Source organism: Pseudopodoces humilis, chromosome 8 (genome assembly GCF_049639895.1).
Source record: "Pseudopodoces humilis isolate 2021_Gansu_Grassland_sample_001 chromosome 8, ASM4963989v1, whole genome shotgun sequence".
In the NCBI taxonomy this organism is placed as follows: domain Eukaryota; kingdom Metazoa; phylum Chordata; class Aves; order Passeriformes; family Paridae; genus Pseudopodoces; species Pseudopodoces humilis.
Window position 1 is genome coordinate 32,202,982 of NC_142207.1, and position 27,362 is coordinate 32,230,343.

At 41.9% G+C, this 27,362-nt stretch overlaps 1 protein-coding gene across 1 annotated transcript in view; it reads right to left on the reverse strand.

The window, feature by feature from the left end:
• ZNF804A (zinc finger protein 804A) overlaps positions 1–22,696 on the reverse strand; it is a 148,984-nt gene extending 126,288 nt beyond the window's left edge. The window contains exon 1 of the mRNA XM_005528928.3: positions 22,553–22,696. Within this exon, the coding sequence (XP_005528985.2) occupies positions 22,553–22,663 (111 nt within the window). The 5' untranslated portion in view covers positions 22,664–22,696. The remainder of the gene's footprint in view (positions 1–22,552) is intronic.
• Between the last annotated feature and the right edge of the window lie 4,666 nt (positions 22,697–27,362).

Sequence of the window (27,362 nt, forward strand, 5' to 3'; positions counted from 1 at the left end):
TCTGTACTCTGTTGCTTTGCCATGAGACCAAAAAGACACAAGTATTAAGCAGTACTGGACAGAGGCATGAGGGACCTGTCTCCTTCGCCAAGCATTTGGCTGCTCACACCACGGGCATCAGGCTGCAGAGATGTACCCAGAAAGGCTGATCAGGTACTGGGAATTTCTGCCCTCTCAAAGAAATTCCCAGTATTTAACAGATACTGGAAATTTTCAAGAGGTTGAGAGACAAATAGAATTCAGATGGAGTCTGTTGCTTAAATGCATCTTGGGTCTTTTGTTTATCTGAACGCCCTAATCGGAATTTGCATTCAAGAAGATTAGAGTCCAGCTAACTGGAAACTACTTTTTTGGTAGAAAAGATGAATATTTAGAATTATCTCAAAGCATTGAAAAAAATATTTTAAAATCATCTCTCATAAAACACTTGCATCTTTGAAACGAAATAGAGGAGAGCAGGAGAGAAGAGGGCAGTAGTGAAAAATATCTAATATGCATCTTTTCCAAAGTGACATCATAAAAATACAAAGCAATGCATTTAATTAGTTTTTCTCTAATTATCTCCTCTAACACTTCTTCCCCCTCCCCCCATTTTCTTTCAAACAGTATCAAACAGATGTATTTAGGATACAGACCAAAGTAGCTTCATTTCAATTACAGGACTTTTCTATTGGAACCGCAAGAAGCTGCAATACAAAAGTGCTTTTAATAAACCGCTTTTTGGCAAAGAAAATGAGATCAGCTCAAGGTTTCTCCAATGTCACACAAAAAAGACACTGCAGCACCCTCCCACCCTGCCTGGGAGTCATCAGATTCACGCTCCTGCCTGCCAGGACATGGCCAAGGGCTGTTTCCAGCCTTGGCTTCCCACTCCTGCACCCAGCTGTGCTGAACTGCTCTTGTCCTTATGCTCGCTTTGACTCACAGCCAACCCATCTTCCTCAGATGTACCTGTAAAGAGTGAGCCCGGCCACAAGTCCTTCTCCATCAAAATCTAAAGCTAGAAACAGAAAATGGGAAAAAAACCCACAAAACCCCACAATGGAACAAAAAACACTAACGAAGAAAAACAACCAAACAACAACAAAAGCCACCAAACCCAGGTTTTCAGAACATTTATAGCAAGTGGCAGCAAATAGTCCCAGTGGTGACACTTCTACCAAAATATTCTGAAATATACAGCATTACAGATGGCTTTTCACTAGAAGGGTTCATTTATAACCCACACAATATTTACTAAAGCCAAAAGAAATTAAGAGTTGTTTGGGTTTGGTTTGGTTTTTCTTTTAAAAGAATGTCACTGGAACTGTAAATTCAGGTCTTGCTCATTCTCATAACTGAACATTTTCCCCACTCTGTCAGGATTATTGGTTCATAAATGACTGTTTCTAGCTATGCCACTATTAAATTTCAAGTTCATATCAGAATTTGTGTATTATTCTTTCACCTTACACATCTATTAAAAAATAATGTTGATCTGCTTCTTTACAATTGAGAAAAGCCAGTCTTTTTTTTTTTTTTTCTCCCTAACTTTAACTTCACAGATAATATTAGTGATCCAATGAACAACAGGAAATGTTGAAGGTAAAATAAGGAAGGTACTTGGGGAAGGATTTTATAAAGACCATTCCAGGCTCATATATTTTACTATTTTTTATTGAGTAATTTCTAGTTGGGCAAAAAGCCAGCTGAACAGAAGGAGCTGGCACAGGCAGGTAACAATCACCCCATTTAGGGCTGTTATTTCCAGTTGTTAAGGGGAGCTGCCAGCCCAGGTTATACATCAGCAACAAGAGGAAAATGCCTCCCTACCAACCTTGCTACCTTGTAATTCAAAATATGTACAAGTGACCTGTACTTCATTCCACAGGAAAATGCTATCTTTAAAACTCTGTGTAAAATACTTTTACACACAAACTAAGCTTGGCCACTTACTGGTTTTCTCTGAAAAAGTCAGGAGTCTACAGATACATTATATTCCTTAATTTCACAAATATAAGTCTCTTAATGCAGTAAATCTTCAATGTTCTAACAATTACTGCAGCCTTTTATACATATCTCAGCATTTTGCTACAGCAATAGTGAGCAGTAATGTCCCAGAAGTTCATGCTGTACACATTTCATCATCTAAAGCAAACATTTGCACAGATTTTACATAATCATGGAAAAAAGGCTCACACAAACAGTCAACATTAAGAGGAAGGAGCCTGAGCTTTAAAGTCAACAAGCATTTTGTCACCAGCTTTGATGAAACACCTTTGCTGCTCAGGTTGGCAAAGCGAGGAGGAGGCTCTGAAACAAGAACACACACCAGGAGCAGCAGCTCTCACTTCTGTGGCCACACAAAGAGCTCACACAGGAGAAAGCCTGTCCCACCTGCACAAGGCAGAGCAGGAGCAGTCACACCTTTCACACACCCCACACTGTCCACCAGAGCTCCTGGCCCAGAGCAGAAGCACCTTGAATTTATTTATCTTAAAATCCTCGAGCTAAATCCATTTTCTCCCCGTGCTGTTGCAGATGCCTGGGTCCCAGGGAGGTGATTAAGAGAAGGCTGGCCAGAGGCACAAAATTATTTTGACTCAGTGATGTGGGAACAGCAACTGCTAAGGAAATGCAAGAGAGCAGCTCTGCTCTGTAGGTGCCCAGCTCCTCTCCTGGCCCTGAAGCACATGTGATTTAACTTAATTACTGAACTTCTACAATGAATTCTGCCTAGTGTCAGATAGTTAAACCCTTAATGCTTCTCCATCTTAAAATAATGTTTTTAAAGGTTGTGCCTGGTTTTTCACCTGGTTTATATGATCCTAAATGGAAAGAGATTAGGAATTAAACATATGCAGTGTGAAAATCACGAGGTTTGTTTTGTGAACTCCGCTCAATAAAGTGAACTGGAAAGGATAAACTATTTAAAGATAAAACCACTAAGAGATCTGAGGACTGCAGGGATGGATAGTGAAGGTGTAGCTCTTCCTATTCATGCAATTACCCCTAAATGAAGCCAGAAAGACACAATTCAAGGGGAACAAAGACAGACAGACATGGCACTGATTCTGCTCTCAAATGCTTGGAATAGCTTGAACTTTTCTTGCAAGCTTAATTCTTGGGCGTTTACTTAAATGAGATCCCCACTGGTTTTATTGATGAGCAGACCAATTAATTTCAAAGGACACATGAATATTCTACTGGAGAAAAAGCAAGCCCAATTGCAAACATAAATTAAAAAAGACATTACAGGCTTTCATACCATCACCTGCCCCATACTTTTTCATCTCTCACCCGAAACAAAAACCTGCTTCTAGTAAACACTGCTTGGCAGAAGGGAGCACACGAGCAGATGTGCCTGCATCAGTGCTTTATTTTCCACAGCGGGCGCCTTGGGACACCCCAACTGCTCTCATTTGCCACGTGTTGGTTCACACCATGGAGAGGTCCTGGAGCACACAGGTGAAACTGGAAGATGTGCTCCAGGACGTGCTGAGCACATCACACCTGCTGCTGGCCTCTCAGCCCCCTGGAGCAGATCAGAGCCAGCAGGAAGGAAATGCCCTCGGGTCCATCGCTGCACGCACACACTGGGGGTTTGCTGCTCTTGCTCTACAGTCCTGCTTCTTTTGTGCCTCCTTACTTGCTAAAACAGACACTGCCAGCAACACAGGGAAGAAGTTTTGTGTGCTCTGTGTGCATCCGTGCAAAAGGGAATGTAAGCACATAATAAAAAATGTTAGACGTTTTAATTTTGTCTGGCTTTATCACCTAATACGCTGCAAAGGAAACATTATAACTATTATAAGCATAATATCTAATTGCACTTTTATCCTACAGAGTAAAATCCTGATTCTGGAAATAGCTCAGCCTACATTATATGTAGACATATGGCCACATCTACATTATAAAGAAATTGCACAAGAGGATGAATCTCTAGCTTGATGCAACCCTTGTAAATAAACATGTCCCATAAGCAGATCAGGGAGTGCAAATTAGATTAATTCCAACTTCCTAGACCTAACACACGTGTTCCAAAGCTATCCAAAGGGCAGCCATTGGTCTGTACCTTTACTGCTGGATTAACTTACACTTGGGTAGAATCACAGAGTTTAATTTCATCCAGCTCCCCCGTGACAGACCGGCCACACAAATCACACCAACACGTGCCAGAGGGGGAAAGGGGATTCTCTTCCAAACTACAGCCTCTCTCTGAAATAAATTAGAAATGCAGGCACTGGCAAAAATAATTCTACATGATTGAAGCCACATCAGGGCAGCTCCTACAGCTCAGATGGGCAGCCCCAACTTCTCAAAGGTTACAGCCATGAGCTGTCCTCCTGCCTGCCCTGAACTGGAGGCAACGCAAGGCCATTCACATCATCCTGGCTGAGATACACTGGATCAGTGTGCACATCACTTCTCAGGTAACACAGGGTAACACTGCTGAGCCAGGGCACTGGGTTCATTCCTGCAGCCCCACAAGTGACTTTAACATTCACCAGTTAAAGAGTGAGGAGGCAGCAGGATCCCTCTTCTGACTCCCAAGCACTGGCATGGACCAGGGAAGGCCACGTGGGTAGAAACTGGAGCAATCTTTGGGCTCTTCAATGGGTCAGATACACCTAAAGTAAACAAAGGCTTATACATATACATATATATATACACATATATATAAATATATAAGTGTATATTAAATACTAACATCCAAACAAGGATGTGACTCACTCACCACTGCCCAGTTAGAGCGGACCACAGAAGAAATCTCATTTACAGTGCATTTTATTACTGGAAAAGCAAGACAGTACCATATTTTAAAAGCTGTCACTTACTGACAACTTGTAATATGTGGTTGCAAACACTGAAAATGAGTGAAAGAGACACTTTGCTTCAGGAAGGATGAGATGGGAATGGCTGGTACACATCTTGGTCTCAAAATATAAGACTTTAGTTTGATGATAAAGAGGCATCTGCAAGACTAACAACAAAAGCTTGCATGTTAGAGGATTGAGTGCATGTATGAATTTGCGAGGGCATAAATTTAATTTACAAGCAGGCAATATTAAAGGAAACAGAAAAAACAATGTTATTTTATTACAAAAAATAACTATAATAGTGAAAATTAGCGTTTAATACAGCTTAGGCAAAATGTGCACTACATAATCAGGAATCTTTCCAAAAACCCCATTCTTTGGTTGCATGAAGACAGTCAGAAGTGCTGTGTTCAAGTGCTAGAAAGGCCCATGATCTATGCCTAGCAATTTGGACATATTCAACTAGTAGTCTAACACTTAATACAGAGTAAGGAAGCCAGTTCTCTTCTGATAGCTGACACTTTTAAACAATTGATATATTTCAGTACAAACTGTATTTATAGGTGCTAAGTGGATCTAAGTATTAAATAACGAAGAGATGTTCTTCCTATCAGTTGAGTGATCACAGCATTAAAAGATAGGAACATTACTGCACAAAAACTGCTAGATTTTCCCCTCAAAGAAGCTGTTCCTTAAATATTTCATAAAGTTGCTTTTTCGAGTGGCACTAAATATTTTTAAAGATGTTACCTCCTCAGTAAATGTCTCACTAAGTGGCTTTTTTGAACAAGGCAGCTGCTTTCCAGACATTTAGCTTTGCTACACACTCGAACATCAGCTTGATGAAGGAGTACACAGGGTGCTGGACTGCTCAGAGCTGACCATTTGCCATGCACATGCACAGGACAGCAAGCACCTGAGTGTGAATACACCAAGAGTATAGAATTACCCCACACATGTTTATTAGAGTACTGGATGGTTGCTGTCATCTGGAGATACTGCCCTTGTGGGAGACAAGCTGGAAAAAGCAACGGGACACTGATCAAGACAGCTTTAATGAGATTTGACAGGAAGAGTCTAAAGTTTCACAATCTTGTTTTTCCTCTGTGCATTCCAGAAAACACAAGGTTTAATCGATTTTAAATTTTCAGTATACACCTTAAAGTATCTCCTTCATTTTTTGACGTTTTGTAGCTCGCAAGTAGAACACAAGGAGCAATTCCCAACTTACTTCATCAAAGCTACATCCTGCCACAGGTCCTTCAGATCTGTTCAAGAAATGGCCAGACAGTCAGAGACTTCTCTCAAGAGTTCATCTTTCTTTCCAGTATGGACACTGCCCTCATTGGCCCCACCTCAGCATTCCTTGCAATGCAACCGAAGCAATTCATACTCTCTGTTACCAGCCAAGTCCTACTTTCCTTCCTCATCCCCTCTCATTTCTTCAAAATCCCTTTTTTCATAACTTCTTTGCATCTTTGTGTTATGAACAAATGCTCAGGTCTTCATCTTACTGACCCAAAAGTGAATTCAAATCAGTGAAGTGTTCCCTGACAAGAGGAAGAACAGTTTGAAACAGACTTCAATTTTGCCATTATCTCCTTGTTCAGGAAAAAAAAATTAAAATAAAAATAATAAAAAAAACCCTACCAAAAAAAACCCCAAAACAAAACCAAACCAAAAAAAAACACCCAAAAAAATAACATTAAAGAACATTCTAGAAGAGGTATCTTCACTGTCATGCTATCACACCCTGCTTGTTCAACACGAATATAAGAATAAATGGAGAGTATTGCAAGCAGCAAAATAAGAGTAGCATAAACCAGTTTTACCACTCTCTCATTTACAACACCTAAATACAAAAATTGCCATGTTTTTCCAATCAGCTAAATGCCAGCTGCAACAGTATCATTAAATCTGTACCAGGTCTAACAAATTAACAAGCATAGCAATTAAGACTGTATTAGAGACCTTTTCTTACAACATAATCAAAAAAGCTTCTTTACTTCTGACAAAAACACCATGAATGTCAATACAAAAGCTCAGAGCTCAAATTCTCATTTTCAGGCTGAGCAAAGGCAGCTAATCTACTGCTAAAATGTGATCCAGTTTTGAAAAATACCTTGGAAAGGTCTGGGATACGAAATGGTATAAAGCTCAAAAAAGACAAAAAAAAGGCAAGCACTAGGGCAGAAAGCAAAAATATGGGAAAAGGTACATGAAAAAGAAAAGCAAACCAAACCAGAAGCTTAGGACAGACAGAATGAAGAAGTACAGGGACCATAACAGAACTGCATTTAACAAATCATCTTCTCAATTACAAGTAACACAGTCATAGGCAGCCCCCAGTCCTCCAAGTCACTGATGCAAAAGAAATGGAACAGGGAAATCAAGCAGCAAGAAACATAAAATACCAAAGTTTAACTTTTTTGGGTTTTTTTTTTCTCCTTAAAGCAAGTGTTCAGTGACTTCAAGGAAAATAATCACTGGATCTGTTTATTTTTTTCCATTTTCAAACACAGAGCTCTGTCATAAAAATGATCGCCCCCCAGGCAATCTTATTACCCCAGGATTTTATTTCATTTTTTAAAGCGTTCAAACATGCATAAAAATTCATCAGCGATTCATCAACAAATCAAAGCACTGCCTTTTAAGGTTTTATGATGCTTCCTTTCCTTCCTTTAATGGCCAAGCTTGGCACTTCAGCCAGAGTGAAAGCACCATGGCTGTGCCACCCTACAGGGTCCTCACCCCCAGCACAGAGAAAGGGGAACAGAAGAAAACAGATGGGACACCCCAAAGCAAAGCAACACAAAACCACAGTGATTTATGTCCTGTGCTTCCCTGCAGTGATGAAGGGTGAAAGAGAACAGGCAGATGTAAGAGCTCACCCCGTTATGAAAAAGTTGACGATAATGTGTATTTCTGCAGCCTGGCAGTCTACAGCATCTCTGGGAAATGGATGTTGCAAAAGCAAGATGCTTCTTCAGATTAAATAACCACACATTTTGAATGCTCTCCTATTTTTTTAGAAGTAAAAACGCATTTAGGGTGACTAGCATTTGTCTGCTGTGAAGCTCAACTTCATTCAATTTATGTCTGTCATTTTAAAAATTCAGTCTATGAAGAAATGATGGTTGCAGTAGGTAAGTGATAAGAATGACAATCTAGTCAGGGTGGCAAAATTGAGAAAATTAAACTGTACAACTGCATGAGAATCAACAGTGAGATCTAAGTTCAACAAAATGCATGTATTTCAAAATATTTGCCATGAAAGTAGCAAATTTGAGTTAGTTAGTTAGTTTCCCCCAAAAAATAAACCTTCAGTGGATTCAGATCATCCCCCAAAAAATCACATGAGGAGAGTCAGCTGAAGTTGTCTGGGAGGTCAAAGAGCTGTGCTACAAAATAAATGGAACCACCAAGGTGAGGTTTGCACCAGGCAGGACAACACAAAATTCTCACCAAGTTGAGGAGATTTTCCACAGACAGAGGGAAAAAAAAAAAAAAAAACACACCAGGAGGAAAGAAGAAAAAGATTAAAAGACAAAGAGGTCAGAAATAAAACTTATGTCTCTGTGTAGAAGTAATTCATGTTTAATTCTCTTCTGTCACAAGAGAATGAACTAATATATCCACACACATACACAACTTAGAGCAATTAATAGTGCAGAAGGAAATAAATCTGTCAGCTCCTGACAAGGATCACATTATTCTTACAAAATACAAACAAGCCTATCTTACAAGTGTTTTAACCTGGAATTTATCAAAGCACCTCCTTGAGAAGTTGAAAATTCTAATGGATGCATCAAAGGCAACAGAGAAGTCACAGCACAAGCAGAGACTCCAGAAAACTAAAAACTCTGCCCTCAGCCAAACACTGCATTTGTGGCAAGGAATCTGAGGAGTGGAGGAGGGAATAGGGAAGTGATAAGAATAGAATGAAGTGAGTGGTCCCAATGATGCTAGTGAGACTATGTATAGAATAAGCACATGCCACAACAAATGCAGACTGCACAATCCACCCCCAGGTACCTGCACACCAAGGAACCACTAGCAACATCCATGGAATTCTTCTAATTTCACCTTTTAAACACACTACTGGGAGGCATTTTGATAGATTTGTGTTGAAATGCTGGAGAGAGTTCAAATAAAAGCCACGCCAATATCAAAACTAGAGGAACTGATATACGAAGAAAGAAAAGCAGCTAAACATGCCAAACTTGGAAAAGGTGCAAGCAATGAGGATTCTTACAGCTTACAAATATCTGAGGGATGTAGCCATCGAGGAGACAGCAATTAGTCAGGAGAAAATGGGCTTAATTTCAAATAACACAAAGGAAGCACAGTTGCAAAATAGCAATAGCTTCAGGAAATTCTTTATGGCAGAGAAGTGCAACAACTGTTATTTTAAAGCACAGAGCATCCCATATAGATGTACACATTAGATCATCTTATATGGAGTCACTCATAGTCTATAGCTCTGTCAAAGCATAATCATCATCCTACTGGATGGCTGTCAGACACAGGGGATGCTCAAAGAGCCTTCTAATGCTCTTTCTTTGGGTGAATGATGGTGACTTCTATCCCAAACCAAACTGCAGAAAGGTCTGTATGGAAATACTACTATATTGAGTACTTGGAGCTGTTCACTTCAATGAGAATTTTGAAGTGATTACAGCTAATAAACACGCTATTTCTAAACCTCCAAAGTGATATTATGATTCTGATAGACCATATGGTTTCGGTGTATTTATACTGCACTGAGCTCTTCGGAGCCTTGTCACATGTCAGCTGTGACTGTGTTCTGGGGACACACAGCAGGTTTGGGTGGTGGGGGACTGTGGGGGGACCTCAGTGGGACTTCTGGTGGGTTGTAGCACTGCTGTGAACCACCCACCCCACCCCAAACTTCAGCACTGCCAAATTCGAGGAAATATTTCCTCAGCTGGAGTCTTCTTCCCCAACCCCAATACCCAAATCAGTAATCAAATGTTGGTGTTAATTGGCAACGAATTAAATTAAGCAAAATACCCTGTGTTTAGACTGTTTTGCCAGCAACAGGAGCAGATGCTTTCCTAGAGGCAGTATTTAATTTTCTAAGACCCCATTCACTTGCTAACAGCATTGAGCTTGATCAAGACCTCCTGTGTCACTGGGAAAGTCGTAGCTGCTCTAAGAGTGCCCGTAAGTAAATAAGAAATGTTGCCAAATAACACAAGATGTCACAAACTTCTTGCAACATCAATCCCGTTCTTCAGAGAGACAACAGAACCTCAAAAGAAGGGCACTAAATATTTATTTTCTATAGGTCACTGAGCTATTAATATTGTTTACTTTTTCTACCTCCGTTCCTACGGAGTAATGTCATGAGACAGAAGCACAGTCACATTAACCCTACTGCAATCCTGCCTTTCCGTTCAAAACATGACCTATTAGTAATTCATCTTAGAACTGGAGGTAATAATAGTGCTCTCCACCTTACCAACAGCACTGCTCATCCTGCATTTACAGCTCCTGCAAGGACCCTTGACAGGGGAGAGAGAACCAGTGGAATGTGTTAGCTACTGCAAAATGAGGCAGGAGCTAGCGGCTTTGTAACCCGTGATTCACCAAAAGCTTTCCCTTAATTTCATTTTCTGCAGTTAAACACATACTTGGAGAGACAAAAGGTCCATTTGTTTCTCTCTCGATGCACACATGTGAGACTCATTAATGTTAATTGGATTTATGAATGCCTGCTGAAAAGAGAAGAAACTGTAAAAATTTCCCATTTGGTGGGAAACAATCAAAGGAATAATTTTTTGTGCGTCTTGCTGATGAAGAGATGAGGAAATAATGGATGAGTCACTTTACATTATGATTCAAAATTCTTAAAATAGAGGAGATGAAAACACTGATTTCTGTACAGGTCATGTTCCTGTAAGGGACTCTTTCTAAGAATCCAATCTGAACCTTCAAGCATAGTCCTGCTTCTAATTACCCAACTCCAAGAAGAAATCCTGGTCTCTGAATTGTAATTATACAGATTCGTTGCTGTAATTCAATTTGTCAGGTGTAAAATACAAGTGCAATTTCCTCAACACACCCCCCCATACCCTTCAAAAAGACACTGAACTTGAGCCATTTGATAATTTATTCCATATTGTAGCTTTCACGTTTACTATGTGTAAAACTTCTGACAAGTTTGTTTCTGTTGGTTTTTTTTGAAGTGATTATACATGGTTCTAGTTACTCTGCTAAATGGTTTGAAAATAGATCCAACATTCATCTCGTGGCTACAGCACAGCATTAGCCACTACCTACCTGTCCTGCAGTGACCAGGGTGCTTCAAAGTGAGCTCAAAATTTCTGCTACCCCTGATGGGGATGAGGGAGAACATCCACAATCCTCACATGCACTGATCTGCTCTATGGGAACCTCTCCAAGGTTATTCCTCTGCTCAGCCCCAGCCAGCTAAGTGGAGACTCTGAATCAACAAGGCCCCTCCCACAGAAAAGGGAATTTCAACCATTCATAAAGAACTTTGGCACTTCCTTCCTTCAGGATCATGTTTCCTCCACGACAATCAAGAGCTGTAAGAAATTAGTATGATGCCACACCACTGTGTTAAACAATGGGCTTGAATATACAGAGTATATATTAACAATATTGTATATGTATGATAATATAAAAATACATATAAAAATATAAATATGTGAACTAAGTATATACCACACCCACTGTATGAAAAGATGTAAAATATCTGAACAATTTCCTGGAAATACTCAAACCGTGGAAGCATACACCGCCCATCCCACAGTGCAAGAGCTCTGTGGGCTGAACAAGACAAGGCTGATAGCTTGTTTCTCATTTTCCCCCTCTTTGAAACCATCTATAATGAAGGATTGCGGCATATAATGCTTTAGAAAATGCTTGGCTTGAGTTTTCCTTGCCTCTGCATAAAGCTGTTCTAATGACAACAATTCAATTTCTCTATCAGTTGTATTCCCGAGTACCTTTTAAAAGCCTTTCCAAAATAACTCCAGTAATTTTCAATACGAAGAAGTGTAATCAATAAAATACTGCTGATAATGCACACGATTTGTGGAGTGTGAGAGCTAAACATGAATTAGTTTTGGACAAGTTCCGACTCCATCATCTTTCTTAATTACAAGTTGGGTCACTGACTACACATGGCATGACTCAGCTCGGGAATCCCTGCGAAGAAACCCTAAGTAGATTTAATGGTTGCATTTGATTTATTTGTTACTCAGAGCTGAAGCAAGCGCTGTGTTTCAGACCTGGAGCTCCCCAGAGAACGTCAGCGCAGGCACTGCTCCTGCCAGATAGATGTCACCTGGGACCAGGCAAGCCAGAAGCACCCAGGAGTCCCAAAAGGTTGGGAGCAGGGCACAGCAGTGACATGCCTGGAACCTCACCACAGAGGATACAATTAAAAGCTCCTCTTCTACGGATCAAATGTGGAATTGTAACCTTGACTGAGAGCGGAGGGACGTTTAGTCCTATACTTTGCTTAAAAGCACAGTCAATTAAATTAATGTTGCTTAGCCAAGTTTTGGGCATCTCCCTGGAAGGAGATGCCACAGTCTTTCCTCACAGAACCTCCTTCCAGTGCTTGACTACCCTCAAATTTATTATTGTCCTTGTATCTGATCAGGATTTCCCATCTCTTAACTTGAACTTGTTACCTCCCATCACACGCCTCCAAGACAAGCCTGACTGACCAAAAATTCTCCAAGTCTGTCTTGTTTCCCAGAACCAGAACCTGAACAAACAACACAGAGAGTGCCACCGCTGCCATGGAGATGCTGACAAGGCCAGGCAAACCTTTGTCCTGGTTTTCTCCAGGTCTGTCATGATGTTATTCACTAATGACGTTTTATCACTTGGGAGCTCTACATCTTCTCTCTATTAAATACCTCGGCTGTTTTGGCTTCTTTCACACAGCTCGCTGCAGTTTCTTTTCAGACACCAGAGCACTGAAAAGCTCCACTTTTCCTCCTTTAATTCTCCACTGTTTATAGAGCAGGTCCACTCTGGGCACAGTCTCCACAGGGAGTTGGTGGTGCAGCCACCAGGTTTTGCTGGACTTTTCTAATTACATTGCCACGACACTTTCATACCCACGAGCATTCCAAGGTGTTTCATAAAGAAAACTTCAAGTGTTTCTGACATCCTGTTGGTGGGAAGCTTTTCTCTCTGCTCAGCATTAGTAATACAACAGGCTACAACTCCACAAACCTTTGGAAGCAGTCCTTTAAAACTGCTTTCATCTTTTTCTAATCCTTAATTCCACCTGCTAGTTCATGCAAATTCACTTATCTGCCAAACAAACAGGTGTCAGAAGATTTACCGGCTCATTTGCACAGCAGAAGGACAAGCAAATATTATCTTGATTTTTCTCCCTCATGAAATATTTCCAGAAAACTATCAGAAAAAATTAGCATTGCTATGAGAAATATCAGTGCAGAGAAGTGAGAAATCCCATTTATTCAGCAGTATATTCCACTGCTACCCTATATATAATGCTATTCTGAAGCATTGACCCTATTTTAAGAATGCTTCATAAACTAGCATCATATAAGGTATTTTGCTTTAAAAAAAGGCTAACAACCTTGCTTTATTTGTAGAAATAGTGGGTTACTGCTCATATAGAAGAGCATAATGTTATTTATGCAATGACATTAAGTTTCCAGCAAACCTCAAATGGAAAAACTTTTTTTTTTTATAAAAATAAGTATTTTGTAAAAATAGAATACTTAAAAAATAAAAAAAATGGAGACTACAACCCCCAGTGTACTATGCTGCAAGTATGTAAGAAGCCCAAAACTTCTGGTATAAAGACATGTATACAACTTCTTTACTTTGCCCTCTTTTTTTCAATTCAAAAACCAACCCAAAAGAGTGTTCAATACTCATATAAACAGGCTCAGAACTAAGTGTCAGGACTGGGACAGGCAGGTTTAGGTGCCAGCAAGGTTTGAGGACATCTTTGTGTTATACTCTCTCATAAGAAAGCCAACTATTTCCAACAGAGGAAGACAAAACATCCTATACAATTAAACATCTTCAAGCAAACTTCACTAAATAATTATACATTTCAGCAATGACTAGTTAATAAAAATAAAAAATAAAAAAAAATAAGGTATTTTGCTTTTGCTTAATAAATTTAGGCTCAGGATGTTTCATGGACTGCTTGGCCAGACCCCCTATGCATCATAATCCTTCACAGACCCAAGTGTGCCCCAAGTTTTAACTCCAGACATTTTATCAAAATCCATTTGATGAAGGAGTAGCTTATATTCATTCTGTAATGGGTATTGTGGTTTCCTGTGAAGAGCAGTTGCAGCAGACATTAAACACTTAGAAACTGCAGGTATTTAAACAATTGTATTCTGCCATGTAAATCAAGATGTATTTATCAAAAAAAAAACAAACAATTGTCAGTTATAGTCTCACAGGTGTCAGAACACAGAAACAGGGAACAGTGTGGGCTGGAATTGACCTCAAAAATGATTTAGTTTCGACCCCACTGCCATGGGCAGGGACACTTACCCTGGTTTGTAGTTTTTGAGTAAGTATACCATCAGTTAAATGGAAAGGAAGCTCCTTTCCTAAGTCTAGAAACCTATTTCTAGAAGGCAAAGAGGCAAATTCTAACAGATACTGTGCAGTGCTAAGTTTGAAAGAAAACAATTGGACCAAGACTTGGCCAATGTAGGCAATCACGCTATATGTTGGCTGTGAGAAATCTTGTTACATGAATATTCGAGTTCAGCTGGATCCCAGAGGAGGTAGCCTGAACACTTGCTATTTGGGGAAAGATGCCTTGCTAAAAATATCATTTTCACACACATAAAAAAAATCATTTAAAAAATGCAAATCACCACAGTCAAAGCCTGACGAGTCCTAAGTCGTCGGTACAAACCAAGAATGTTGATGAGCTTCTAAACACAAACAAACAAAAATCTCAGTTCCTCTAACCAATTCTCAACATTCTCCAAGCCATTTGCAGAATTTTGAAACAAAACCTGTTCTTCATCATATGCAATCAGGGGAGCAATGCCAGGTGGGAGATACAGAGATCACTCTCCAGGCATTACTTCTGGATTTGCTCCTACAGCTGTGAAAAAAGCATCTGCATTTCCTTTCTTACACCCCTACCTGTGTAACTCCCACCCATTTAAAATTCCATGGTAAAAATACTTGAAGATTTACTCTCTGAATTAATTAAAAAAAAAAAAAAAGAGAAAGTTTCCCACAGAAATTCATGCTCTCACACAACGCAGTGTTCAGAACAAACATCCTCTGCCAAGGGAGAAACAAAACCCTCTGCCCCTTCTGTACCCCTGCCTCAGCCAGTCCTCAGAGGAAAGGAACTGCAAATATATTTTAACAAAATTAATTAATTACACTATGAGTTAAAAATCTCCTGCTTCCTGATGCCTTCAGACAGTTTCTTATCTCCATTGAACAAACAAGGTTAAACATGACAAATATTGTGTCTCCTTGTGAGCAAATGTTGTTTTGTTTACTTTGGGGTTTTTTTTAAACAACAGTAAGTCACAGCTCATCCTATAACAGTCTCTGAAGAATGCTGGGGGAAGAGCATTTGTTCTCACTCCAAAAATGTGTGGAAATATAGAAGGGTCTGATGAGTGTTTGTTTTTAAGGGACTGGCCAGATATAGCCAAATAAGGAAGGCTCACTCTTTCTCCCATGTTTACAATTGAATCACAAGTGAGCAAACAAAAAAAATCAACTCACTTTCCACTGGCACCAGGCAACAATAAAGAATCTGTCTTGTAAATAATTATTAACTTCATTAAGATATTAAATAATAGAAAATGTTCTGGATTGATTTTGTGGGATTCTTTAAACTCACCTTTACCTACATTTTAAGATGCATCTATTCAATGGCTTTGATTTTTGCAGAGAATGATTGTTCCTGTAGACATGCCTGAAAGCCACTCAGAAAAGGAAATATTGCAATTGTCACCAGATAGGGGCATCAGAGATCTTGCAGCTACTTAGTCAAGTCCCACACAAAACCCCACTGAGCTCAGGTAAGAGGCCACTCACCACTCAGTGTCCTCTGCACCCACAACTCAGAGCTAACTCCTTTATTCAACAATCAGAAAAATCCTTTTTTCAATCCTATCAGAATCCCTGCTGATAGGAAGGTCAAGAAACCTGAATTTTCCCAGAGCCCACAGGAAAGGCAAGACTTTTAGGATTGCAATCTGCACCTTGGAAAGGTCTAATTCTAATTAGTTTAAAGACTTCAAAGATATCTGTGGTTTTGAAAGTACAGGAGCCAGCTTGCTGTTTTCCAGTTAGCAACATGGTAAACAATATGTTAGCAATGCCGTTTTCCAAGTGTGAGCAACGTGTTAAAATTAATGTTGTGTATCTCGGAGCTAAGAGATTGCTATGGATATTTGCATCAGAAAATACTCCAGGCAAAGGCTCTCCTCAGACTTATTATTTAAGGCCTCGATCTGAAAAAACTAAACAAGTGTACTAATTTAACCATGGTAATAGTCTAATTACATTCAACAGAATACCGTGTTTGAAGCTTACCATGCATTTAATAAGCTTTTACAGTACAAAAGTCTGCTCAGTAATAGCTCTGAAGCAGAAGCTGCCCCAATTTAAATCTGCTGCGTGCTGGACTCCAGCTCCTGCTATTTTTTGGACCAGATGATGGAGTCACACAGAGTCTGATGGACATAGGAGTGCTGTATCTCGCTGCATGAGGCTTGACACCTCTCTGAATGGCTCTGGAAATGCACTTAAATTATGATAGTTTCCTGTTAGCTCACCGAAACACGCCTGCTGATAATGTTTTGAACCAGAACTGTTGCAAGACAGCCTCACACAAGCAAACCAAGACACCTGAGTTCCAACAAATGGACTTTAGAAGTAGGACACAGTTATGATTTTATTGCTCCTTAAACTTTACCAGTCTATTCTGTTGTCTTCTGAGTGGCTGGTTTTCTATCATGACCTAAGTAATGTTGATTAATTATTAAAATGAAATTAGGCAGAATTTATTTTGCCACTTTAATGTTTTAATGAGTTAGGGCTGTTCAGCTTCTCTTACAGAAAAGATGTGAAGGTTTTCAAGCTCAGAACTTAGGTCAAAAAAAAGCATTAGCAGATCCACAGGGACCATAACCACTGAAGAAAGTAACAGGTGATTTTTCTCCCTTAACCAATACAACTCCAGCCTAGCAACTCAACCCTACAAACTCTGCATCATTAAAGATGAAAAACAGGGTATTGCAATAGTTCCATTAAATTTTGCATGTGTAAGATAGAATTGAAAAATTACCCTCCAGCCACTGGTAATATACAATATGGCAAACAGAACTGCAGGATGTCATTTTACCAGTGTTCAAAATAAACCTGTGGTAAGTATTGTTTATTTTATATGTGTACTAGATAGCTTGAAATCAATGGACATTTATCCTGATCATGCAGAATTACAACTGCAGTTGTAATTCATCAGGAAATGTTTTAGTTTAATACTTTCTTCCTGTAGTAGGGAATGGATAATTGTAATAGAAATTCTCATAAAATACATTTTTATGTCCGCTACAACCTATTTACTTTAGTAGATGTGGGGATACAAAAATATTCTGCAAAGTGTAAAGGAGCTAAAGACAACAGACAGCCCGAGCAACAGATGGCACTTTCAGAGGGCAGTAGTGTGACGGTATTTGAACTCCATGGAGTTTTCATAAAAGTAGAGGAGCACCCTAGGAGTTCTAAAAGGACTTATAAACAAATTAATTACTTTATTAATTAATTAATATCCCTGCAGTCAAAACCAAGCTGGCTGGGAGGCACAAAGCTGTACTACAAGGTAGCCACCTGAAATTCATGAGATCTTCTCTGCAAGGGTTATGGCATTGAGTTCAGAGTTTGACTCCAGTTTTAAATAATTTGTGACTGCCTCCTTTGGACCTGAGGACCACTGTTTCCATTCTGCCCCTGGAGTCTCCTGTATTCATACTTTTAACCAAAGTATAAACCTCAGCACATACAGAGGTCACTGTTAGTCACAGAAATAGATTCCTGTGTTTGGTGTATTTGGTCCTTTAACCCACTGCTTATCAGGACCTTTCTAATCTTATCCACTTCCCATCTGTATCACCAAGGCACTTGAAACTAGAATTACAGTAGCAATTTATACCACACAGAGGTCTAAACTTTTCCCTGACCTCCTCAGCCAAGTGACAACACCTTACTCATTCTGATCACCACCAGAGAAAATGTATTTGTCCAGTTAAAAGACGTGAAAGAGCCCCACACGTCCAGTCCTCCACCACTGTGAATCTCAGGAAAAGAAAGCCATTTACACCAGTGCAATATCTTAAGGTGAAATAGGAGATACTCAGACACCAGCCACATACCAGCTACTCAGAAGATCAAAGAGTCAGTTCTCTTGCTGACCAACCAAAAATTCTATCGATTAACTAGGATAAATACTTTAAAATGGTTTGGGGTTTACATCCTGAAAGACATTTTAAGAATTTTAAAAATCACCTGTGGTTCTGACTCCAAACAACTGATTTCTCTCTCTAGAAAGCTGTTTTTTTCATACAAGTTTCAATACTTTTTGAGATTATAAACTGCAAGACAGCAGCCACAGCAAGGAAGATGAATTACAAAGACAGACTACTGTAATTTGGCATCGATAACATAAGGTCTAAAAAAATAACAGAGTAAGTGCATTAAAAGTTCAGGACCATAGGCAAAACCAAGAGTTTGCAGCAAAACAATTTTTATAAACTGCTACAGCCAAAAAAGAACATCCTTGGGAAAATTTCACAGTCACCAAGTACGAATGCTGACGTGAAATGGCCAAGCAATCAGGCCAATATTCATCGATTAAAACACCAAAAAGCATGAAAATGCAGAAAGAGCACTAGAAATTTTAAACGTCATTGCATAGTACTGACCCACATGGTGAGTTTTGAGTTTCTTGTTCAGAAACCATCTGCCACACAAAGACCACAAGTCAGCTGGTTCACTTAGACAGTACTCCAGCAACAAAAAAAATCCTTCCAAAGAGCTGCCATGGAGTACTCCAGTGGCAGATTAGCTATTGTTAGCAGACTGTGCATATTTGAAGGATATTTCAGGCAACAGAAACTGCAGAGGGAGAGGATAAAGCCTTATTTGACACCACAACCACCACCAATTTCTTTTAACCATACTGCTCCATTTTCTGAAGTTACTTTTTAATAAGACTTTGGAGGCTGTTCTTCACAGGGGCCCATCTCCCATCAACTGATTATTCAGGTTTATTTTCCTGACAAGAAGCAGCAGATTACAATTGGGCAAGGGATCCCTACCCCAGCAGGGCTGGAGGGACCACATGCACTGAGTGCTGGGAAAAGCTATGGGATACCCAGAACTCGATGTAGATACACATTCCTTCACTTCCCACCTCCACCTGACTAAAGTTTCATTCACAAGCAATTTTCTTCTTATTTTATTTAATTTTAATTTTTTTTACAGTAACCTGTTTTCTCAGTTACCTAAATCCAGCCTTTCCTTTGCTCCCTCTTGTGCCTCTCACTTCTCTCTGAGCTCAGGTTTTCCTGATGAGCCTTTCCTTTCTTCTTTCCTGAAGAGGTATTTCATCTTGAGGAGCAGACCTGTGGCCTTCCCCATCCTCCTCCTGCTTTGTATCTTTATGCCTCACGCACTTCTCTCCCCCTCCCAAATAACCCCATCTCAAAAAGCCATCTCAAAGCCCACTCTCAGGAGGCATTAGAGACAGATGTGCCTTAGAGAAAGACCAAGGCAACAGAAGCACTGTCGTTCCATCTCTTCTACCAAAAAGTAACTCTCTGATGCTCTCCACTGAGCAGCTTTTATAGGAGGCCAGAGCTTTGTGTTCCATATTCCCTACCAGCTGACCAAGGGTTTGTAGCTCTGCTGCAGCTCCTGCTGTATTCTGGGACTTTTGAACCAAATCTTCATCAAGTTTTAAACGACTAATCCTGCGTCAGGATGCAGGAGGAGGACAAACACATAATAATCACCTGCACAGACAAACAATCAGGGAAAAAGAATCACTCAGTGACCTCTCCTGGAGAGCAGAGCCAAAAAAAGAGTTTCAGGGCAATACCAAGTCACCCCAGGATGGGACAGCAGTGAAAACGCCCAAGGAGCTTTCTCCCCTGAAACCTGAGCAGCACGGGTGTGAAGATACACCACATAAAATCATCTTGAAACCACAGCATCATCTGACTAGATCCAGCCTTTCTCACTTTTCTACATGATGTGAAACTCTGCTGAAAAACATGCATTCATCTTTATTTCTAGACAAGAGTGTGGTGGCAGAACTCTGAAGGAGAACCAAAACTCAACAAATGTAAGTTTTGCACAGAAGCAATTCTGCGCCATATGAAGGGAGGCTGTTTTCAGGTTCTCCCTGGTTTATGAGAAAGCAGTGATTTCAGAATACTTGGAGCTCAGATGAAGAGACAATGAATGCTTTACAGCAAATGGGAAGATATGTTTGAGTCAGAGCAGCTTCAAAATTTCTGATTTTTAGCTTTACAGATTGCTGTTTCTCCTAGTCTTATTCTATGATGGAAGACAGGAAGAGCATGCTAAAAGGCTGTGTTCTTACTGGAATTTCTAAAGGCTTATCCTAGCTTACACTAAGAAATATTTTCATCCTTCCAAGTCTGAAAAGCTTGTTTACAGTGAAAGTGACCAGTCCTCTGAAACATCTGATTTTCCCCCTGAAATGTACTTCAGCACCTCAGAACTATCAGTCTGAGCTAGTAATGCCCTGTATCACAACTCAGTGGTATCTTTACCTCCTACAAATTAAAAAATAGCCCAAACAGAAACACAAGCCTTGATGCCTGCATCTATTCCATAGGGAAGGATTTCATTTTGCTGTCCACAGAGCCAACATCAAGAACTCCTCCTTTTCAACCCAGCAAAAACTTCTCATGGCAGTCCCATAGCCAATGCCTCCTTGTCTCCCTTCACATCTGTCTCACTAAAGAGCAGATTTGAGTTAAATTTCTTCCCAGGGTACATTTTTTTTTTTCCAGAGTATGAGCACATCATGAGCCCACACCATTATTTTTACTTGAATATGAAGTTAGCACCAGTCTTTCCCAAAACATTTTGGTTGCAAATAATTTTACCAGTAAATAAATTAATCAGGAATATTGAGAATACAGGGCTGTTTTGGTTTTTTGGGGTTTTTTGTTTTTTTTTTTTGGTCAAGTGAAAAGATTAAAGAACAAAATGCTGTTGAAGCAGAATCCATTATGAACTGCAAGACAATACACAGTCCAAAAGTTACATCAGAGTATTCTCAGTCCTGCCAAATGCATCTTTACTGAAATTGTTAGTAGGAAGAAGGTGATGTATCATGCCATTATTTGAAATGCAGCAAATATTTCTGCAGTAGGTCTTAGGTTTGCAACTGTAACAGTGAAATATTACACACATATTGCCATCTCATGGATACTACAAATACTTGTTTAAAATTCCAAGAACGCAATCCCCAACAGAAAAATATGCAGAATCCACAGCAAATAAAATTGTAAAGATTTACAACGTGAAAGCAGGAACTTCACATTTGAAACAGTCCAAAAATCTGCCTCAGATTCTCTCGTAGTAGTTACTATTTTTATGACTTGGCTCAGACTTGCTTTAATCTCTTTATTTAGGGAGAAATTGCAAGCTTGCCAACTCTAGCAAATGTTAAGTACTTCAGTAAATTCCCCATCAATATAGGTCGTGCATTCGAGGGAACAAGAATGTGGTGAGTATGTTCTGCTCCGTCTCCTCCAAAGGGGATTTCAGAATAAGTCGGTGATGGGTGAGAGAGATAAACAACGTAGCTAAGCCCCTCTTTCAGCTCCATCCTCCTCTCCAGACATCTGTCCACACCGTCTTGTGCCGTGATTGAGATGTTACGTGATGCAGCTAACCCGGCCTGCCGTTATCCCTCATCCTTTTTATCAGAGCAGGCAGGGCAGCACATGCATTGCCAAGGCTATTGCGTCCTCACTCTTCCATTAAAGTTCAGCAACAGCACGAAGCGAGTTCGAGCAAGTCAGCAAAACCATAGGAAACCCAACAGAAGATACCCAAGTACGGAGGATGAATTCACAAACAGTCCGAATAGCCTGTGCAGACTTTCCGGAGCACCTAAGCCAAACTGCCTCAACCCACTGAGTCCTGTCAAACCCCGACTTCTGCTTCTAAAGAGAACTTGGCAGCCAACAAACCAAACCGCGGATGGTGTCTCAGGCTGCGCCCGAACAAACGCACCTCTGCACCCAAACGACTCGGAGGAGCAAATAGACAAGTTTGGGATCCCTCCCTGCACTCGTCCGGGCGGGACCTGCGGCCGTCCCCGCTGGGGGGGGGGGACAGGGCCGACGGTCGCCGGGGAGCCCCCGCGCCGGGAGATGCGCTCAGCCGGGCGGCGGCCGCCTCTCCCCGACCTCCCCCGGGCTGCGGAGCCCCGGCCCTGCAGCTCCCCGGCCAGAAGGGTCCCCGGGCTGTCCCTCCGGCCGCGGCCGCCGCAGCTCTGCGGGGACACGGCGGCGCCCGCCCCGGCCGGGAGCCGAGGGCACCGCGTCCCCGCGGCGGCAGAGGAGGGGCGGGCGGCCGGGGCTCCCGCTGCCCAGAGCCGCCGCTGCCAGCCGGAGGAGGAGAAGGAGGAAGGGGGAGGCAAGGGAAGAAGCCATTACCAGAGTTTTGTTCCCGTTCTTGCTGAGGGGGCCGCGGAAAACTCCCTTGATGTTGCGAAAGTGCCCGTTGCTGAGGTGCGCGGAGCTGATGACAATGTAGTAGCACTCCATGGGGCCGGGGCCGCCTCCTCAGGCCGGGCTCGGAGGGGCTGGGCGGGGAGGGCCGGGGCCGGCGGTGCCGGGGCCGGCGGGGGCCGGGGGTGCGGCCCCTCAGGCGCGGCGCGGCCGCGGGAGGAGGAGGAGGAGGAGGAGGAGGAGGAGGAGGATGCGCGGCGGGGCGGCCGCGGCGGAGCCGAGCGGGGTGCCGCCGCCGCCGGCAGGCACAGAGCTATTATAGCGAGCAGCCTTGCCGGTCGGCTGCACTGAGCCAATGGCAGGGAGCCACTGGGCTGGTACCGAGCGCTGTCAGAGGAGGACATCTGTCACACGCCGCCTCCACCGCCACCCACCGCCCCACGCCCCGCTGCCCCCGCCGCGGACGGGCCGGCGGCAGGTAAAGGGGGACGGGCGGGGGGAGAGGGCACAGCCGGCACCCCAGCCGCAGCGAGCCCCGCAGGTGGGGTGTGCCCTCCTTTTTCCGGGGGTGGGGACGACGACGAGTGCGATTCTTCTGGGATTTGGGGGGGCGAGGGGTGGGCATGGAGAGATGCCCGGGGTGCGACGCCCCCAACCCGACGCTCCCGCCCTCCCCCTCCTCCGAGCAGCCTCCGCGCCCTCCGCCGCGCCCTTTTCTTTTTTGTTACATATTTCTCTAACAAGCAACTGGCAGGCACCTCCACCTGCCCGGGGAGGAGCAGCACCCCCGCTCCCCGGGCTCCATCGGCCGCCGCCCCCGCCCGCCGCTCTCGGCTCCTGTGACCCGTGACAGCGTGGCTGGGGGAAATCGGTCATTTCTCATCCCCGCTCGGGGTTCGCTCCGTGCCGCCGCACGCCATCCCCTCCGCATCCCGCCCGCCAAGCTGCGGGGTCGGGAGCGGGCTGGCAAAACTTCTGGGTCACGGCGTCGGGAAGCGCTTGGGATGGCATCCCTCCCTCCCTCCTCCTCCTCCTCCTCCTCCTCCTCCTCCTCCTCCTCCTCCTCGGGGGGCCGCATTCCCGCTCCCCGGGAGCCCGCCTCTCCCCCCGGTTACTCACGGTGCTCCCGGGCCGCCCGCGGCGGCGGCTCTGCACAGCCGGCCTCGCAGGGCTTGGGCGTCTGCAAGGAAAAGGACAACAACCATGGTTTCTTGCAGGCTCTGGCGCAGACTCTGCGATCCTCAGCCCCGACGCCCGTATAATGTACTCGCTCAGCTCTACAAAGCCCCCAGCAAACCGGACTAAAAACCATCAGGTACATCAGCGTGAGGTACCTATAGCACAGCCCTGCTCCTTCACCAGCCTAAGTGTTCCTTTCTTTTTGCAGCACACAAATCGGAGCTGGCTTCCAGGACCAGAATTTGTCACAGTGTAAGATGATTACTGGAAAGATGCTTTAGTGTGGTTTGTTGTTTCGTTGGGGTTTTTTACCCCCCCCCCCCATAAGATCCCCGTGATTTGCAGCTTTCTCATGCGAGGTGTGAAACACTTTTGGCTCGTCTCCCAACCTCCTTTACCTTTATTCTGGATTGTAAAAATCAAAATTGATGGGATAAATTTCCAGTGCCAAAAGAGGGAACGCCTTAGAAAAGCAGCCCAGAAACGATGTAACATCTGAACATGTCCCTTAGTCAGCATTTACTGCTGGCAACATAATAGCAGTGTCCTATCATCTTGTCCTCCAAAATAGATGAGCTGCTGCCAGAAGATTCGGGATGGGGACACATACAAACTCCCCTGGCAGAAATTATTGTCTCTGGTGTTTGCACCCTTGATGAAGGAAGCCCCAGTTTTTGAGATGTGCCTCCTGATGAACATTTTCTATCGTTACCTCCATTCGTACACAGTGAATAGTGAATTTTGACAGGTGTCATTCATTCTTTAGCCTTTTCAGTGCTTAGGAAGGAATTATGGAAAGGGCAAAAGTGGAGAGTTTTGATAGCTCAGACACAGGTGAGAGATCAGAATTTGCTGCTTACAGCCAAAAAAAGAGTGTGATAACATACACGCGCAATAACACGATTTTTCTGGTTATGAGGATGTACATGTACATCTAGAAATAACTGGCAAGTTCGTTGCCATGTGAAAATCAAGTCAATATTATAAATACCTGATAAATTTAACAACACAGCACACTTCAGGCCTGGTTCCCACTTCAGGATCATGGGTGTGGTTATCTCTCAAAAATGTCAGAAGTTTAGGTAGGATAAAGTAATGAAAAGACATAAATTATGCAAGAAATAAAATTAGGAAACTCTTTCCTGGGAATAAATATATTCCAGCTTGGACTAGAAATGTTTTTTTTCCACATTCTAAATAGAACATTACTGATATGTGAGGACCCTTCTGCCTGGGAATGAAGCTCCACACATCCACCATCTCAAAGAACTGGAGCCTTTTGCTCTGAAATCCTTGCACAGACACATTGCTGACACGTTTACTCCCAGCTGCTGCAGCCATACCTGGGCCCTTTCAGGGTTGAATGCTCTCTGGCCTTTCAGAGATGTGCAGGCACTCATTGCACACTCTTCTTCAGAGTCCAAGGACTTGGGAACATCTTCTTGTAGCAACAGAGAAATAATCTACTCCCACAGCTCAAGTTTCAAAGGTTCACTCTGCTTTGTACCAAACAGAATTGACCAACAGCATTAAAAGCTGCTCTAGCTTCTGCTCATGAAAATCACTGTCCTCTATTAAGGGAGTGAAAAAAAAACCCAAACAATTAAAAACCCCTTGATTCCTCCAAAGCACAGAATAAACAAAGGACAAGTAGTACTAAATAACACCTAACAAGCAAAATACATAAATACATATTTTCTAGTCCTACTTATTCTTGTTGGCATCTTTTTTGGTTTTTTTTTTTTTTTGGATTGATCTCTGATACTTTGCTGTCTTAACCCTTTACCTAAATTTTCTTGCCTCATTCTGTTTATTATGATCACATGGACTCAAGATGCTGTTTCCTTCCCAAATATTTTATTCTTAATAAATTTCTAAAATTTCAAAATTTCATCAGTTCCTAACCCTATGGCTCCCACCTACCATCAATCTTCCCTATTTCCATTTCTGTCCTGTTCTCCTGGGTAAGTATCTGGGTTTCAGCTCTTTATATGCTATTTATTCAAATCTCTGCTATATAATAATAACCAGTGCTGCCTATTTATTCATTCTTCTATTCTTCTATTTGGGAAAAATCTCCAAGGACTGTTCCTGTATAAGACAGCAAATATCAACTCAAGAAACAGGCTATGGATATGACAGATTTTCTGTGAAACTTGTGAACTAGAAGCCAGTGAACAAATTAAATTAATTCTTGTGCATTTTACTGTTTTTCTGCCTGTGTGAATATGCAATATTCTGCATTCTAATATTTAGTGATAGTCATTATTTATGAAATAGTCCTGGCATAACCCAGAAAAAATATTCAGGAGTATAAACAATCCTCTTTTGGTTAACAGGTTTTAAAGCATGTTAAACTAACATATCCTGAGAAATCATTCACTTTCTCCTGGAACATACCCATCAAGGATAGAAAAGAATGTCTGTGCTCAAGTCACAAGAAACTCAATTAAGTTCCCATAGCAATTCTTATTGAATTCAACAAAATTCACTTTATCCTAGGAATATCTCCCTGTAAGTAATCTGCTGCCTGAGACACACCTTTTTTTACCATCTCCTGCACCTTCAGTCTCCTTGTATTGCTCCTTTTTTTTTTTTTTTCCCCTTTTCACTTAGCCTTTTGTATGTGTCTCCCTATTTCAGACACTCATCATCCTTGCATTAAGCATGAGGAAAGCTGGGAGTATCCCGTGTACCTTTTAAAGGCCATTATGGGGTAATGTACATTATAAGCTGTATTACAACTGCATTCATTCATCAGCTGTGGGGGTGGAACAGCAGGAAAAAGAGGAAACTGGGATACTCTGGTAGCCTAGTTCCCAGCACATCCTTCATGGTGGGTGAGGATATCAGAGTGGGCTCCCTGTTTCAGCACTTGAGCTGAGTGGAGAGCTGGTACCACAGAGCTGAGGAAAGGCAGCAGTGCCTTAAAGCCCTGCAGCCAAATCATGGGCTGCAGCCCCCAGTGTTATGTCACAGGGACTGTGAAGGCTTGAACTAGTGTTTCTGCTCAATCTCAAAAGCAGCAGCAAAGATTTATTAAAACTCTTTTTTTTCTTTGCTTTGCTCCCTCCAAAACACATAATTCCATAGCACTGCTTATTCAGAACAGCTCCAGGAAAAAACATGTCCAGCCAAGAATCATCCTCTCCCTCTTTCCACATATCCCTGTAGCATCTGTACCTAGCACCACATTCCTGTGCTCAGAAGTGCAAACACTTTTTCTGCCCCTTGCTCTTCCCAATCACCAATATTACCAGTTCTTTAGGATTTTACTGGGAAAAACTGTGTTGTTGCTGGATATAATACACCATTCTCTGTATCTTCCCTTCTTAATGTTTATGCTGCAAAACTTCCCTAATATGCAGACTTCATCTTTTTGTTTTCTGCCCTAATCCATTCTTAACAAAAAAACTAAAAAAAAACCCAAAAAAAACCCAAAAATAAAAAACAACAAACAAAGAAACCACAAACAAACCAGAAAACCAGACAAATAAAACTTTTAAATAAAATTGCAAATGACACACTGAATATGAGGTGACACCAACAAGTAACTGATGTACTACAATAGTATTAAACAGCAGGATATTTTTGCAAAAGCCAGAAAACACCTGAT